We start from the raw sequence: 19,138 nt of genomic DNA on the forward strand, positions 1-19,138 counted from the left end.
TTTTTTCACTTTGGTTTTTAGGCAAATTAAAGCTGTCTTCATCAGAAGTAACCATGTAGCTGGTTATAGTGCGCACCATCGGTGATCATCGTAAAAATGCAAAATGACATGACATCATTTTTTATTTTATGAGAGTGATGCAGTAGATAAATAGCTAGGTCATTGATATATTTAACATTTTACACACAGGACTTACCATCTTCAGTTGGCACATAGATGTTTAAGTATAAGCAATCTTCACTTTGAACCTGCACATAACTTGCAACTGTATCTATATTGGCAGTAAACCATGCAGGCAGCATATCATTTAGCAAAGACCTCTCATCCAAGTATTGTGGGCACACTGCAGCAAACTGGGTGGCATTTCGGATATCAGTCCATGATGAAGGTGGCTCAGGTGGTTGGAAGCGTCTCTCTCCAGTTGGTGGTGCAGCATAGGGCACTCCAAAATATTGCTCTACAGGTCCCAAAATTTCTATGGACAATGATGTTCTTGTGCCACGTATCTTACCATAGTTCGTGAGAACAATTGGATGCTGTGCTTGGCCATCGATTATTGTAAATCTTACAGCAAATGCTGTTATCCAGAGTAGCAAGTTTGATTTTACTGTGACACAGACAGGAGTGAAGATCAAAGGCAACCATAGTAATCCCTTTGGTCTCGACATTGTTTACATCAACATCAGCAAAGGTGAGATCTCCCAGGCAGAGAGGACAACAACAACAAAAAAGACTTCAGCCAGGATAAAATGATTCCACTGTATGAAAAGCCACAGGAATTATTGCCTTATTTGCATAATTGCCATCTGTAAAATCCAGATTACTGATTTTGTAAAGCCCATTCCATGAGAGTAAAATAATCACAAGGATGTTATTCCAAATATTGATGTCAGTTTATCTGCTTCATTCAGTCATTGCACATTCTATCAAGGAGCCCAGTGCAGAAAGCTGATCTAATAAAAAAAGAAAGACATTGTTAGTACAATTAAGAAGTGTAAATACATATTCATGATAGAATTACTGTATATTCATATATTGTTTTGCAATGGTCATTAAAGGGTTGCTCTATCATGTTAAATGGGTAATATTGAAAAGTCCTTGCATTTAGCAGCAACTTTGCAATTTTCTTACTATTATCAATACTCTCCATTCGTTAGACCTAAGACTAGCATCTTCTATAATTTGAACCTCCTACTCATGTCTCCAGGACTTCTCCAGTGCTGCACCAGGTTTCTGGAATGCACTATCCTAGATAATCTGAATCCCAGTATCCACACTTTCAAATATGCTCTAAAACACATAGACTGCCATGTCACCTCACTAATTTAACTGACTTTTCCCTGTTCTGCCTTTCATGAACTCAATAGCACTTTGTATCTTTAATTTTACAGGTGCTGACTGGTGACAGGGTCAGGCAGTGTTATTTGAATGCTCTGATTTATTATATTAATGGCTAGACTGTTCATGACAAGTATCTTATTTTTACCTTTTGTGTCCCTCTATCTCCTCATAGAATGTGAGCTTGCGAGCAGAGCCCTCACTCTACTTGGTATCTGTAGAATTATGTGTTACTCTGTAACGTCTTTATTGTCTATAGAAATGCCCTCTGTAATATAAAGTGCTGGCGAATATTTTGTGCTATAGAAATATAAATTATTATTATTTTTAGTTTTATTGTTTACTCATTTTCCTAGGTTACTAGATACTGCTGCAGTCTATTAGCGGTGGTCTCCGAGGCAACAAGTGCAGTGCTTAAAGATCTTTGTAATAGAGCTAGTAAATGCTGCTCTGAAATGGGCCAGATTGCTGGGTTCAATGTGATTGTGTTTTACCCATACTGTAGAGTTAAATAAACATAGTCTATAGGTAGAAAAACATTTTCTGTTTTGTAACCGGCATTTTGAGCTTTTTTTGTCACTATGCTTATTTCTATAGCATTGACTACATATAAGCAGATGTATAAGCTCACCATAAGTTCACTACACAAATCTATCTTCTTTTCACATTGATAATTTAATGTAAATGCAGCACATACCATTACAATAATATTAGTGTTGCATCATTTCAAGATATTTCACTTAACTTTCTTAAGTTTAGTCAGAGTAAACTCTAAATTAGTTGTTCTATTTTTTTGTACAATTAACTATTAAAATCAGAATAAAACAATGGTAAAGTAGCAAAAATTCCAGCTATTAAACCAATGTGACAAATCTACGTAAGTGCATATTAATTATTTTCCTTTCTTTGTTCCACCATTAGATTGTTTTTCAAAATTAAAGAACTAGCCATAACATAGTCAGTCATGACCACATAGAATAAAGATTATTATTATTATTATTATTATTGTTATTGGAACAATCTTTGCAATAGCGTGTTTTTTTATCGTGGTAAACAATTTTTGTATATTCTGAAGAAAATTTGTTAAAATAATTTGCAGAATACACAGGTTGTTATTCTTTTAGTTCATCAAGACAAAAAAGTCTACAGTGGGGAAAATGAGCATTTGATACACTGATGATTTTGCAAGTTTTCTCACCTACAAAGAAAGGAGATGTCCGTAATTTTTATCGTAGATACACTTCAAGTGTGAGAGACAGAATGCAAAAAAAATCCTGAAAATCACATTGTATGATTTTTAAATAACTCATTTGAATTTTTTAAATGAAATAAGCATTTGATACAATAGAAAAATAGAACTTAATATTTCGTACAGAAACCTTTGTTTGCAATAACAGAGGTCAGACATTTCCGGTAGTTCTTGACCAGGTTTCCACATACTGCAGCAAGGATTTTTGCCCACACCTCCACAAAGATCTTTTTCAGATCTTTCAGTTTTCTGGACTATTGCAGGGTAACATTGAGTTTCAGCTCTCTCCAAAAATGTTCTATTGGGTTCAGGTCTGAAGACTGGCTAGACCCCTCTAGGACCTTGAAATGCTTCTTCCGGACCCACTCCTTAGTTGACCTTGGCTGTGTGTTACAGATTATTGTCATGCTTTAAGACCCAGCCATGACCGATCTTCAATGCTCCTACTAAAGGACGTAGGTTGCTGGCCAAAATCTTTCGATACATATCCCCATACATTTTGCTTTCATTACAGTGCAGTCATCTTGTCCCATTTGCAGAAAAGCACACCTGAAAGTATGATATTTCCACCACCATGCGTCATGGTTGGGATGGAGTTCTTGGGTTTGTACTCATCCTTCTTCCTCCAAACACAGCGAGCGGAATTGATACCAAAAAGTTCTATTTTGGTCTCATCTGATCACACAACCTTCTCCCTTTAAACCTCTGGATCATCTAGATGTTCATTGACAAACTTGAAATGGGCATGGACATGTGCTGACATGAGCAGGGGGACCTTGCTTGCCCTGCAGCATTTTAATCCATGACTGTGTAATGTGTTACTATCGGTAATATTCGAGAATGTTGTCCTCCTGTGTGGTTCTTGGCTTATTCTTGACCTTTCTTAGAATCCTCCTAACCAACAAGGCGAGACATTGCAATGAGCCCTAGACCAAGGAAGATTGACAGTCATATCGTGTTTCTTTCTTCCATTTTATAATAATTGTGCCAACAATGGTTGCCTTCTTACCAGGGTACAATTTGATTTTCTGCTTTTTATTTTTAGATTTTGTCTCTTACAGTTGAAAATTACGGACCTCTATCTTTGTAGGTGCTTAAGCTGGCAAAATTGGTAGTGTATCAAATACTTATTTTCCCAACTGTATATATCTATTATTAAATAATTACATATTTTAATTAGTGTTTTCTTTTTGATTTGCTTAAAAAAATATCAATAATAAGTTTATCTCAGAATGTAAATCCGCAAGGACAGGGTCCTCTCCCCTCTGTACAGTAAATTTATGTACTGTAAATTATATCTATAAACCTGTATGTAACCCCTTTCTCTTGTACAGCAGCATGGAATTAATAATAAATAAATAATAATGATCCAATCCAAAAAATCCAATGATCTGTAACATTAATTATTACTAATTAAATAACCATATGCAATGATATCAGTGTTTTTAAATAAAGACATGATTTTTTTCTTTTAAAATGACATACAGTATAAAAAAAATTTAGGCAGCAGAACTTCTTGGACCTTATAATAGAAAGTATAATGTACAAAAATCAGTATGTAAATTTTATTAAGAAAACAGATAGCTCATACAGCTAAATGCATTGTGCAAACACATTAACAGATAATAGATGGATTCATCTAAAAAAACTTTTCTTTGGCCTTTATCAATGACAAAGGGGAATCTTCTTTGTTAATATGAAAATGGTTCCATTATAATTATCATTAAAATTAAACATATCTGATAGTGCTGCACCCATAAATGTCCAGTCTATCAAATTATAAAAACTATTTAACCTGTACAGTAAATTATAAAATATTAAAACATTACCACATGCTGCATTTTTTGGGTACCATTGTTCCCTAAAAATATGGAGGTCTCGGAAAAGGACAACATAAACTTATTTTTTTTATTGTTACAAACCTCCACATTTAGTTCACCACTTAAGTAAAAATAATCTATCCAAGTTTAATATTGTACTGACCTGGAAAAGTATGTTTACATGTCATTTTTTACCATGCATAGAACACTGTTAAATAAAACCTCAAAAAACTATGGCAGAATTGCATTGTGTTTACCATTTTATCCCACTTGGTATTTTGTCCCATTTTTATCGCATCACTTGGTAAAATCAGTGGTGTCTTTCAAAGCTACAACTCATATTGAAGAAAACATACCTAATGTAGCTATGCAAACATAAAAATAAAAGGTTTTGCCTCTTGGATAAAGGGAATCAAAACAGTAAAGGGCAAAAATTAAAGATTAGCATGCCTCATTGAGTTTGGGGCTGGTCTCGAGAATTACCTGGTGGACCTATCTAGGTTTGCACAAAATTGATTTCCATACAGAGCGTTCATCCATCAAGTCACTATGGTTCAAGATAGAGTTGAAGGGTGTTAAATAATAATAAAATATGTGGCAATTTAATGTTTTTCACTTCTTTTAATTGATTGCTGAAGAATGTGTCTTTTTTTAACCCTATAAAAGTTTTCAAAAAATATTCATTGTTTTGTATACAGACTGCTCAAAAAAGTAAAAGGATCACTAAATTACCACATCCTAGATATCACTGAATGAAATATTCCAGTTGCAAATCTTTATTCAAAAAATATAAAAATGATCAATGTAAATCAAAAGTAATATCCCATGGAGGTCTGGATTTGAAATGATACTCAAAATCAAAGTTTCAAATCAAATTACAGGCTGACTCAACTTCGGTGGAAATGCCTCATGACAAGGAAATGATACTCAGTAGTGTGTGGCCTTTACATGCCTTTATTACATCCCTACAATGCCTGGGCATGGTCCTGATGATGCAGCGGATGTTTTCCTGAGGGATTTCCTGCCAGACCTGGATTAAAGCATCAGCCAACTCCTAAACAGTCTGTGGCGCAATGTGGCATTGGTGGATTGAACAAGACATGTCCCAGATGTGCTCGATTGGATTTAAGTCTGGCGAACGGGCAGGGCAATCCATAGCATCAATGTCTTCATGATACAGGAACTCCTGACACACTTCAGGCACATGAGGCTGAGCATTGTCAGGCATCAGAAGGCACCCATGGCCCTGTACACCTGCATATGGTCTCACAATGGGTCTGAGGATCTCATCCTGATTCCTATTGGCACTCAAATGACCTCTGGCTAGCACATGGAGGGCTGTGTGACCTTCCAAAGAAATGATTCCCCACACTATTACTGACCCACTCACAATCCGGTCATGCTGGAGGATGTTGCAGGCTTTCATCTATGAAGAGCACAGGACACCAATGTTGAATCTGCCTATCTTGGTGGTTTCTGACGAATGCCAATTGCCCTGCATGATGTTGCACTGTAAGCTCAACACCCACTTGTGGATGTCATTTCTACCTGTTGTCTGCTCCATTTGCACAATAGCGGGAGAAATTGATGCACATTCAGTATTGCTTTATAATTGGACAGGTTGATTTTACAGAAGTGTCATTGACTTGAAGTTATATTGTGTTGTTTAAGTGTTCCCTTTATTTTTTGAGCAGTGTATTTTGATATGAAGAGAAAAGACATATGAATCAACTTATTTTTAATGAATAAAACGTAGCAAACACTTGACAATTGTTTAAGCAACTGAAAAATAATATTTGCCAATCGTTCAGAGACTTTTAGACACTGATATCTGATATTTAGTAGCAAAGATCTGATGTTTCTCCAGTGGCTGAGGCGCAATATTGTTCTCTTACAGTTAGAAGACGCATATCACTGATAACGTTCATTTGAAGGTCAGCAAGATCAATAAAGATAAATGATTCACTTGAATAGAGCAAGTCCTGTTATTTAACCAATATAAACAGGCCTTTAGCTTCAAGTGGTTGGTAAGAGTATCCTGAAAGTGCTTTCAGATGTTAATTTTATATTATATTAAATACTTTATTTTATGTTTCATTTAAAAGAATTATTTCATGAAAAATATATCAATTCGTTAAGATTTTTACAGAAATAATTGAGCAATGGGAGGGCAGTGTTATCTGTTTTAGATAAAAAAAAAAGGAAAACACAACTGAAGTGTAGGTTTGCCTGCTGATTTTAATAATGACATTGCAGATCAGGTAACTCATGTGCACAAATTAATGTCAAAATGATGGATGCTCTACAGCAAGAAGACCACAGTTCACATTTGTCATGGATTATGTCAGTTGCTTCCTCAGGCAAGCATAATCCTCCCTATGTATGCAACAAAAGTAGGGTACTATATGCTCATATTTATGCTGTTACCCATTTGTTGCAAAGCATAAATTAAAAAGAGGTCTCCATGTCATGACTTCTTTTTAGTCTATACCAACTTCCAAGTAGAGTTGTATATTTATTGTGTGACCGCATATCAATATCAGTAGCTTTATTTGCCAAAATCACCAATTACAACACCCAACTCTAGAAAAGAGAGAGTTTTATCTACATAAACACTCTGAGATATAGAATCAACAAGTGTAATCTCACAGTAAGAATAGCACATGAGCAATCAGGATGTTTGATGTGCTTGAGGAAATGTGTTCGGAAAGCTGATAGTTATATTTTTAAATGAAATTACACCTTCAGGGTACGTGCACACGTCAGGATTTCTTGCAGAAATTTCCTGAAGAAAACCGGAAATTTTCTGCAAGAAATCCGCATTTTTGTTTTGCGTTTGTTTCCCGGTTTTTTTGCTTTTTTTTAGCATTTTGCAAGCAAAATTAGCTTGCAGAATGCTAAAGTTTTCCAAGCGATCTGTAGCATCGCTTGGAAAACTGACTGACAGGTTGGTCACACTTGTCAAACATAGTGTTTGACAAGTGTGACCAACTTTTTACTATAGATGCTGCCTAAGCAGCATCTATAGTAAAAGATAGAATGTTTAAAAATAATAAAAAAAAATTAAAAAAAATGGTTATACTTACCTGGAAACAGCCAATCTCCTCAGGGGCGTCCGTTCCTATAGATGGTGTGTGTGTGCAGGACCTTCGATGATGTTGCGGTCACGTGAGCGGTCACATGAGCGGTCACGTGACCCATCACAAGATGACGACGTCATCGCAGGTCCTTCACACAGAGCATCTATAGGAACGGAAGCGGCAGCGTGCACCGATGAGAGGCGGGAAGACTCCGGGGCCATCAGAGGGTGAGTATATGACTATTTTTTATTTTAATTCTTTTTTTACCAATTATATGGTGCCCAGTCCCTCAACCCTGGGTACCAACCGCACATAATCTGCTTACTTCCCGCATGGTGTGCACAGCCCCATGCAGAAACTAAGCAGATCAATGCATTCCTAGGTGTGCGGAATCCCTGCAATTCCGCAAATTTAATGAACATGTTGCTTTTTTTCCGCAATGCGATTTTTTCGCGGAAAAAAATGCAACATTTGCACTAGAAATGCGGAATACACTGTAATTAATAGGAGGCATATGTAAGCGTTTTTTTCGCGTTTTTATAGCGAAAAAATGCAAAAAAAAACGCGAAAAATACTGAACGTGTGCACATGGCCTCTTCAGCCTATAAAGGTCAGAAAAAACTAACATTTTTGTGAGTCATTCTTTTAGCCACATATTCATAATTTACTGTTTATGCTGAACATTCTGTTATATTAATGCTGTCATAATAATATCGTCACAGGATTTAATATTATACATGTGTTTATAAAGTAGAATATGTATTACAAACCATGTTTATACTAAATAATCACATTTAGTTATTTTCATTACTTTTTTTACATTATTTAGGGGGAGGGAATCCTGGGGACACGTTCACGTGGTCAGTATTTGTAGCCAAAATCAGGAGTGTGACAATCAGAGGAAAAGTATAATAGAAACTCATCACCACTTCTACATTTATCACCCACTCCTAGTTTGCCTTACAAATACGGATGTAAAATACTGACCAAATACTGAACGTGTGAATGTGGCTTTATGATAAGTGATCAATATCATAACAGTGGGGTTCCAATTCTCAATACCATTATAAACAGCTTCCATAATGCAGAGCGTCTAGGATATCAAGTGGGTGTCAAGTGTCAAACTACCACTTGATATCTTAGTGATATTGTAATCTAAAGGTAAGCCGTCAATATTGTGATCAGCACTTATTAATGCAGAAATATTTTTAAATGTTATATCATTTTTGGATTTTTAAAGCTATAATTTTATCTACATTCGTTTTAACTTTCAATAAAAAATGTGAGGTATATCAATAAATATACCAAAATAAATAATAGGAGGCACAAGTAAAAATGGAGAACAGAGAGAATAAATGTTCCGTATGTAATGGAGAGGTCAACATAAATTGCTCTATTTATTATTTGCATTATGTTTTCACGACATTAACACTGTGGCATTGATTGCACAATAGTGTTATTTTCTGGATAATTGCAATTGCAGATACCAAATTTATAGTCTTGTATTTATGGTTTTTTTTGCACCATAAAATGATTTGTTTCTCTCTCCATACATTATAAACCCATCTACCGCAGAGCTTTTAATTTGCAACATTCTGAGGGAATAACTTTGATCCTCCTACTATATTGCATTCAACATTTCAACATATTATATCACACTGTGTATTTAAAATTGCTTATTTTACAATTCTTCTCAGTTAATTCTTCTCTTTCCATTAGGTCTATGACATCACATTATTAAAACCTGCTAGCAGAATCCTTCTAAGCGCTATGCAAAAACAGGAAGTCTCTTTTCCCTGCATGAGTCAGCACTAGAACTACAATTCAAAGTGCCTGGCATGGGGGGGAGAGAAGCAGCTGGGTTAGCAGTTGAAGAGGGAGATAACTCTTGCAGGGAAAAGAGACTTCCTGTTTCTACATAGAGCTTAAACCCTTAACAACCGGAGGTATTTTAGTTTTTTGCATTTCATTTTTTGCTCCCCTTCTACCCAGAGTCATAACTTTTTAATTTTCAGTCAAAATGGCCATGTGAGGGCTCGTTTTTGTGTGACAAGTTGTGCTTTTGAACAACACTATTGGTTTTAAAATATTTTGTACAGGAAAATGGGATAAAAATTCCAAGTGCGGTGAAATTGCAAAAGAGTGCAATTCCACAGTAGTTTTTTTTCTACCGTGTTCACTAAATGCTAAACCTGACCTGTGATTATGATTCTAAAGGTCTTCACGAGTTCACAGACACCAAACATGTCTAGGTTAATTTTTTTTTAACTGGTGAAAGAAAATTCCAAACTTTGTAATAAAAAGAATAATTCTCCTTGAGAATCTGCATCCAGAGTTTATTTCAAATTTAAGGGTGTGTCACCAGTGTGAGACATGTCATATTTGGCACTTTGCTTTCATAGTCACACACAGTTCTGCAGTAAGATGAGAACACTTACAGTACAGCAGAGCTAACACAGTGCAGTACAGCTGAAGTTTCTCACTACAAACAAATTTACAGTATCACGTTTGTCTCGTAGTGTTGCAGAGCTGTGCCTGATTACAACCAACACAATACAGCAGAGTTGAACCTTGTCCCATTACAAACAAAACAAATTTACAGCTGTCCTCTCATAGTGCAGTAACTGTATAGCCCTTTCCTCCCACACTGACTGCCTGTGAGATAGAAGCTCAAGCACTGTAGATGCAAATATGTACAATATATTCACAAAGTTCAGTTCTACCATACTGTGTTAGGTCTGATATAACTGCAGAGCTGTGTGCGATTATGAGCACAAAGTGTCAGTCATTACTTGGTTCACATTGGTAATTCCCCCTTTCATTTAAAATAAGATCTTAGTCTCTGGAGACCTATTCTCAGGAAGATCTGTGTCAAGCACCTTTATCTTAACACCTTTTTTTCATATTAGAAAAATGTGGACTTCTCTGGAATAAGACATTGGATTGCAGGTATCAAGGTATAATTGTTTTCAACTTTCTATGACCTTAATGCCCTTGTAGATGATTTAAGAAGGTTAATCCTACTGATAGATTCCATTTAATGTTTTTAAAAACTATGTTTTAGTTTCCAGTTTATTTTTAATTTATTTTTAGTCCCCGAGAATATTTGAGCCTGTGATTATTTGATCATATGTACTATACACTGCAACACTTCCATGGTGCACAATACAGTGAAAATCATATTCTCTTATGGTGCCCACGTGTGTACTAAGATGGCAAAAGTTGAAGCGTTTAGCACATCCATGTTTCCATGGCACCCCATTGGTACTCTACAATCATGTCACAGGATGCAATGCTAAGGGAAACCACAGTAAGATTGCTCTAATTAACCCCTTCCCGACCTTTGACGCCACGTAGGCGTCATGAAAGTCGGTGCCATTCCGACCCATGACGCCTATGCGGCGTCATGGAAAGATCGCGTCCCTGCAGATCGGGTGAAAGGGTTAACTCCCATTTCACCCGATCTGCAGGGACAGGGGGAGTGGTAGTTTAGCCCAGGGGGGGTGGCTTCACCCCCTCGTGGCTACGATCGCTCTGATTGGCTGTTGAAAGTGAAACTGCCAATCAGAGCGATTTGTAATATTTCACCCATTATAACGGGTGAAATATTACAATCCAGCCATGGCTGATGCTGAAATATCATCGGCCATGGCTGGAAATACTAGTGTGCCCCCACCCCACCCCTCCGATCGCCCCCCCACCCCCCCGATCTGGCCGGTACACTGCTCCGGCTCCCCTCCGTCCAGTGCTCCGCTCCCCCCCGTGCTCGTGTCCGCTCCCCCCGTGCTCCAATCACCCCCCGTGCTCCAATCACCCCCCCTGCACTCCGATCCACCCCCCCCGTGCTCCGTTCAACCCCCCCGTGCTCCATTCCAGCCCCCCCGTGCTCCGTTCCACGCCCCCGCGCTCCGTTCCACCCCTCCCGCGCTCCGATTCCCCCCCCGTGCTCCGATCCCCCCCCCCGTGGTCCCCCCCCCACCCTATCATACTTACCGATCCAGCCGTGGTCCCGTCCGTCTTCTCCCGGGCGCCGCCATCTTCCAAAATGGCGGGCGCATGCGCAGTGCGCCCGCCGAATCTGCCGGCCGGCAGATTCGTTCCAAAGTGCATTTTGATCACTGAGATATAATCTATCTCAGTGATCAAAATAAAAAAAATAATAAATGACCCCCCCCCCTTTGTCACCCCCATAGGGACAATAAAAAAATAAAGAATTTTTTTTTTTTCCACTAATGTTAGAATAGGGTTAGGGTTAGGGGTAGGGTTAGGGTTAGGGGTAGGGTTAGGGTTAAGGTTAGGGCTAGGGGTAGGGGTAGGGGTAGGGTTAGGGGTAGGGTTAGGGGTATGGTTAGGGGTAGGGTTAGGGTTAGGGCTAGGGTTAGGGCTAGGGTTAGGGTTAGGAATGTGCACACGTATTCTGGTCCTCTGCGGATTTTTCCGCTGCGGATTTGATAAATCCGCAGTGCTAAACCGCTGCGGATTTATGGCGGATTTACCGCGTTTTTTTCTGCGCATTTCACTGCGGTTTTACAATTGCGATTTTCTATTGGAGCAGTTGTAAAACCGCTGCGGAATCCGCACAAAGAAGTGACATGCTGCGGAATGTAAACCGCTGCGTTTCCGTGCAGTTTTTCCGCAGCATGTGTGCAGCGATTTTTGTTTCCCATAGGTTTACATTGAACTGTACACTCATGGGAAACTGCTGCGGATCCGCAGCGTGTGCACATACCTTTAGAATTAGGCTATGTGCACATGGTGCGGATTTGGCTGAGGATTCGTAGCAGTTTTCCATCACGTTTACAGTACCATGTAAACATATGAAAAACCAAATCCGCTGTGCCCATGGTGCGGAAAATACCGCGCGGGAACGCTGCGTTGTATTTTCCGCAGCATGTCAATTCTTTGTGCGGATTCCGCAGCGTTTTACACCTGTTCCTCAATAGGAATCCGCAGGTGAAATCCGCACAAAAAACACTGGAAATCCGCGGAAAATCCGCAGGTAAAACACAGTGCCTTTTACCTGCAGATTTTTCAAAAATGGTGCGGAAATATCTCACACGAATCCGCAACGTGGGCACACAGCCTTAGGGTTAGGGTTGGAATTAGGGTTGTGGTTAGGGTTAGGGGTGTGTTGGGGTTAGTGTTGTGGTTAGGGGTGTGTTGGGGTTAGGGTTGTGATTAGGATTATGGCTACAGTTGGGATTAGGGTTAGGGGTGTGTTGGGGTTAGTGTTGGAGTTAGAATTGAGGGGTTACCACTGTTTAGGCACATCAGGGGTCTCCAAACGCAACATGGCGCCACCATTGATTCCAGCCAATCTCGTATTCAAAAAGTCAAATGGTGCTCCCTCACTTCCGAGCCCTGACGTGTGCCCAAACAGTGGTTTACCCCCACATATGGGGTACCAGCATACTCAGGACAAACTGCGCAACAATTACTGGGGTCCAATTTCTCCTGTTACCCTTGTGAATCTAAAAAAATGCTTGCTAAAACATAATTTTTGAGGAAAGAAAAATGATTTTTTATTTTCACGGCTCTGCGTTGTAAACGTCTGTGAAGCACTTGGGGGTTCAAAGTGCTCACCACATATCTAGATAAGTTCCTTGGGGGGTCTAGTTTCTAAAATGGGGTCACTTGTGGGGGGTCTCTACTGTTTAGGCACACCAGGGGCTCTGCAAACGCAACGTGACACCCGCAGACCATTCCATCAAAGTCTGCATTTCAAAAGTCACTACTTCCCTTCTGAGCCCCGACGTGTGCCCAAACAGTGGTTTACCCCCACATATGGGGTATCAGCGTACTCAGGAGAAACTGGACAACAACTTTTGGGGTCCAATTTCTCCTGTAACCCTTGGGAAAATAAAAAATTCTGGGCTAAATAATTATTTTTGAGGAAAGAAAACGTATTTATTATTTTCACGGCTCTGCATTATAAACTTCTATGAAGCACTTGGGGGTTCAAAGTGCTCACCACACATCTAGATAAGTTCCTTTCAGGGTCTAGTTTCCAAAATGGGGTCACTTGTGGGGGGTTTCTACTGTTTAGGCACATCAGGGGCTCTGCAAACGCAACGTGACGCCCGCAGAGCATTCCATCAAAGTCTGCATTTCAAAACGTCACTACTTCAATTCCAAGCCCCGGCATGTGCCCAAACAGTAGTTTACCCCCACATATGGGGTATCACCGTACTCAGGAGAAACTGGACAACAACTTTTGGGGTCAAATTTCTCCTGTTACCCTTGGGAAAATTAAAAAATTCTGGGCTAAATAATTATTTTTGAGGAAAGAAAACGTATTTATTATTTTCACGGCTCTGCATTATAAACTTCTATGAAGCACTTGGGGGTTCAAAGTGCTCACCACACATCTAGATAAGTTCCTTTGGGGGTCTAGTTTCCAAAATGGGGTCACTTGTGGGGGGTTTCTACTGTTAAGCCACATCAGGGGCTCTGCAAACGCAACGTGACGCCCACAGAGCATTCCATCAAAGTCTGCATTTCAAAACGTCACTACTTCACTTCCGAGCCCCGGCATGTGCCCAAACAGTGATTTACCCCCACATATGGGGTATCAGCGTACTCAGGAGAAACTGGACAACAACTTTTGGGGTCAAATTTCTCCTGTTACCCTTGGGAAAATAAAAAATTGCAGGCTAAAAGATCATTTTTGAGAAAATAATTTTTTTTTTTATTTTCATGGCTCTGCGTTATAAACTTCTGTGAAGCACTTGGGGGTTCAAAGTCCTCACCACACATCTAGATTAGTTCCTTTGGGGGTCTAGTTTCCAAAATGGTGTCATTTCTGGGGGATCTCCAATGTTTAAGCACACAGGGGCTCTCCAAACGTGACATGGTGTCCGCTAATGATTGGAGCTAATTTTCCATTTAAAAAGCCAAATGGCGTGCCATCCCTTCCGAGCCCTGCCGTGCGCCCAAACAGTGGTTTACCCCCACATATGGGGTATCAGCGTACTCAGGACAAACTGGACAACAATATTTGGGGTCCAATTTCTCCCATTATCCTTGGCAAAATAGGAAATTCCAGGCTAAAAAATCATTTTTGAGGAAAGAAAAATTATTTTTTATTTTCATGGCTCTGCGTTATAAACTTCTGTGAAGCACCTGGGGGTTTAAAGTGCTCAATATGCATCTAGATAAGTTCCTTGTGGGGTCTAGTTTCCAAAATGGGGTCACTTGTGGGGGAGCTCCAATGTTTAGGCACACAGGGGGCTCTCCAAACGCGACATGGTGTCCGCTAACAATTGGAGCTAATTTTCCATTCAAAAAGTCAAATGGCGCGCCTTCCCTTCCGAGCCCTGCCGTGTGCCCAAACAGTGGTTTACCCCCACATATGAGGTATCGGCGTACTCGGGAGAAATTGCCCAACAAATTTTATGATCCATTTTATCCTACTGCCCATGTGAAAATGAAAAAATTGAGGCGAAAATAATTTTTTTGTGAAAAAAAAGTACTTTTTCATTTTTACAGATCAATTTGTGAAGCACCTGAGGGTTTAAAGTGCTCACTAGGCATCTAAATAAGTTCCTTGGGGGGTCTAGTTTCCAAAATGGGGTCACTTGTGGGGGAGCGCCAATGTTTAGGCACACAGGAGCTATCCAAACGCGACATGGTGTCCGCTAACGATGGAAATAATTTTTCATTCAAAAAGTCAAATGGCGCTCCTTCCCTTCCGAGCCTTACCATGTGCCCAAACAGTGGTTTACCCCCACATGTGAGGTATTGGTGTACTCAGGAGAAATTGCCCAACACATTTTAGGATCCATTTTATCCTGTTGCCCATGTGAAAATGAAAAAATTGAGGCTAAAAGAATTTTTTTGTGAAAAAAAAGTACTTTTTCATTTTTACGGATCAATTTGTGAAGCACCTGGGGGTTCAAAGTGCTCACTATGCATCTAGATAAGTTCCTTGGGGCGTCTAGTTTCCAAAATGGGGTCACTTGTGGGGGAGCTCCAATTTTTAGGCACACGGGGGCTCTCCAAACGTGACATGGTGTCCGCTAAAGAGTGGAGCCAATTTTTGATTCAAAAAGTCAAATGGCGCTCCTTCCCTTCCAAGCCCTGCCGTGCGCCCAAACAGTGGTTTACCCCCACATATGAGGTATCAGCGTACTCAGGACAAATTGCACAACAACTTTCGTGGTTCAGTTTCTCCTTTTACCATTGGGAAAATAAAAAAATTGTTGCTAAAAGATAATTTTTGTGACTAAAAAGTTAAATGTTCATTTTTTCCTTCCATGTTGCTTCTGCTGCTGTGAAGCACCTGAAGGGTTAATAAACTTCTTGAATGTGGTTTTGAGTACCTTGAGGGGTGCAGTTTTTAGAATGGTGTCACTTTTGGGTATTTTCAGCCATATAGACCCCTCAAACTGACTTCAAATGTGAGGTGGTCCCTAAAAAAAATGGTTTTGTAAATTTCGTTGTAAAAATGACAAATCGCTGGTCAAATTTTAACCCTTATAACTTCCTAACAAAAAAAAATTTTGTTTCCAAAATTGTGCTGATGTAAAGTAAACATGTGGGAAATGTTATTTATTAACTATTTTGTGTCACATATCTCTCTGGTTTAACAGAATAAAAATTCAAAATGTGAAAATTGCGAAATTTTCAAAATTTTCGCCAAATTTCCGTGTTTATCACAAATAAATGCAGAATTTATTGACCTATATTTACCACTAACATGAAGCCCAATATGTCACGAAAAAACAATCTCAGAACCGCTAGGATCCGTTGAAGCGTTCCTGAGTTATTACCTCATAAAGGGACACTGGTCAGAATTGCAAAAAACGGCAAGGTCTTTAAGGTCAAAATAGGCTGGGTCTTGAAGGGGTTAAATACCAATAAGATAGACAGTGGCATTGATCTGCTCAAACACCAGGGATTGGAGCCAACACAATGAACACAGCAGGCGCATGACCCGTGTGAAACAGGTTCAGATCCTAAATCTCCAGATAGTCACACTTACTCCATAATTTAATAGTTCATAATGATGGAAGAGGTTAAAGACAGGTTGTCGAAACCTTTATCCAACCAAATTGTGCACTGATTTTAGAGGTCAAATAAAAGCAATCCTAGACAAACTTATGAACAGTTCTCCCAAATAAAGAAGCAACAAAGAGAATTAAATTGAATTATATCATTTGCTATGCTTGCATGTATGTATTGAATACTGTTTGGCCGGGGAAAGTGTCCTATTTTCTCATTACTAAACCTTACCAAATTCCTCCCATTTGGTCTTGAGATGGCTCTTGTGTTCTCCTATGTTATATGAATCCTATAATGTAGAGTAAATCTAGAATCTTTGTTGAAGTCCAAAGAAAGGTGTTGGGAAGGTTAAGTGATGATTAGATATCTCCCATGTAAAGCAATATTGAGTGTAAATTTGCCTGAAGGCTGTGACACAGAATAAAAATTATTATTGCTGGTATAGTGATAAATGACTATATAATTCTGGGTAAGCTTGCTTATAAGTGACCTTAACAGCACTTAGATTGACTTTTTAGGCTAAATAGATCTGACATTCTTCCTTTACTTGATGTATTGAATTTGTCTCAAGTTTAATGTTAAGTTAATTTTATTAAAATTTTAGTGGCTTACAACTAGGTCAAAGTCAGGGTTAGGGTTGGCAGAATGCACCGAGTATAAATATATGTAATAATAGGTGCGTTCGCAACTCGGGGTCCACCGTGTAGGAGAGGAACCTGCTGCTAGCAATTGTCAGTGCTATATGGCGGCATTAGCGATCTCTGTTACTTCACAGAATCGCTAGAATATGGAAAGGCTGTGCCCTGTTTATCTCACAGAGGAACACAGCTACCAAACAGAGCAAAACTGTGGTCATGCAGTCAGCATAGCACACAAACAACTCCTCACCAGAGGTGCTGGTATTCTAGGGGCTTATTTCAGTCAAGACCTGAATCCAAACACACAAAACTCACCGGAGGTGCCGGCATTCTAGGGACTTATTTCAGCCAACCCTGACCAAATGCAAACATGACCACACATTAGCAAGGCTCAAAACATAGGTTGATACTAGCACATGGCCGGGCGTCATGCAAACCTTTTATAGCTGTAGCAGAAAAGGACCTTCCTGGTGGTCCAATAGGAGCTGCTACAGGACCTGAGCATGTGACTCCAGAACTCCAATGGGAGGACATCCCGTGGGCATGCTCAGTATGGGAAAAGCGGGACTTAGTCCCAGAAAGACCTGCTCGCTGCTGAACATTGCTGGCTACAATGACAGAGCCTGGAAGGGCAGAAGTAACCAGTCGTCCAACATCAGCCTGAGCTTGACACTGTGACTGACGTCTCTGCTGAGCAGGCTCCAATGTGGCTGGAGGAGAATGGGAGACTGCAGCAGACATGGTTCGAGATTCCCCCTGTGCAGCGTTGGGAACTCAACACCTAAAAGTCAGTAGATGTCCATTGGAAAATATCCCACTTGGCTAATGAACATTAGTTTACTATTTTAACATTATTTTGACTGCAATTTAAAATAACTGTTACTTAAAACTTAAAAAAAGTTTCAAGAAAATATGTAAAAGTTAAATGCTACTAAGATATATTGTTTAAATTGGTTCAATATTTGCTCAGAAACCTATAATCACTGGCTTAACCTGGCTTCTTTTCACATGGTTAGCCTATAATATAAAGTGTAGCCTGTTATCTTTCAATTCCTGGCAAGTATACATTAAGACAAGTTTAAATTGTAAAGCTTTCTAATAATTTTCCATTGTGAATTATCGTGAAAACAAGAAGTGTGCACTTTTCATAACTCATACTGTATAAAAGCCAGTCACAAACAAGTTAGAAGTGTTCTATTGTATTTATCCGTGTTTATTCAAGCTCTCTCAGGATATACATATCTTTTATGCGCATCATAGCAAAACACACAGATTGGCTATAAACCTGCGACAAGAAATTTAAATAATATTGGTTAACTCGTTACTATGGCATCTGTCTAAGGTTATACTAAATTAGGCGTCAATTGCAAAGTCAGGATCTGTAGTTTACGTGTTGGACCTTAAATAAGAAAAATGGGCAAAGTATAAGTATTTTAGCAGCTTTGATAAGTGCCAAAGTGTGAATGCTTCATGACTGGATCAATACATGTCCAAAACAGCTGGTATTTTGGGATATTTCCATTATGCAGAATAGAATGCACAAAGAACAACAGAGAAAATCATTTACACTCTCAAGGCTCACACATCTTCCTCAGGAGTGAAGACTAGTCTAGTCTTTTAAATACAAACATCTGAAAAAATTAATGTTGCCATTATACCGAAGTCTCAGAAAACACAGTGTTTCAAAGCTTGGTGTGTATGGGTGTGTGTAACATCAGACTGGAGAACTTGCTTATGCTGACTTATGGCCACCATCAAAGACTCACCAAAAGCCCCTACAACAAGCACATGATTTTCTGAATTGGACCATGGAGAAATAAAAAATGGTGGCCTGGTCTGTTAAATAGCACTTTCTTTAAACTTTTTTGAATTGTTGTGTGTGTGTGGAGATGACACCAAGATGTACTATGGGAAGTAAAGATAATCAATGATATGTGATGTTGTGAGCATCACACTTGGCTTCTACCATTTTCATGAATGCTACTTTCACATATAATAACTATCTAAATG

At 39.2% G+C, this 19,138-nt stretch overlaps 1 protein-coding gene across 3 annotated transcripts in view; it reads right to left on the reverse strand.

Moving 5' to 3' along the window:
* The window catches only part of NLGN4X (neuroligin 4 X-linked), a 608,585-nt gene that overhangs the window by 369,186 nt on the left and 220,261 nt on the right, over positions 1-19,138 (reverse strand). For all 3 annotated transcript variants that reach the window (XM_069761571.1, XM_069761572.1, XM_069761569.1), the window contains exon 2: positions 197-953. In XM_069761571.1, coding sequence (XP_069617672.1) covers positions 197-668 — 472 coding nt within the window. In that variant the 5' untranslated portion in view covers positions 669-953. The remainder of the gene's footprint in view (positions 1-196; positions 954-19,138) is intronic.

This window comes from Ranitomeya imitator, chromosome 3 (assembly GCF_032444005.1).
Source record: "Ranitomeya imitator isolate aRanImi1 chromosome 3, aRanImi1.pri, whole genome shotgun sequence".
In the NCBI taxonomy this organism is placed as follows: domain Eukaryota; kingdom Metazoa; phylum Chordata; class Amphibia; order Anura; family Dendrobatidae; genus Ranitomeya; species Ranitomeya imitator.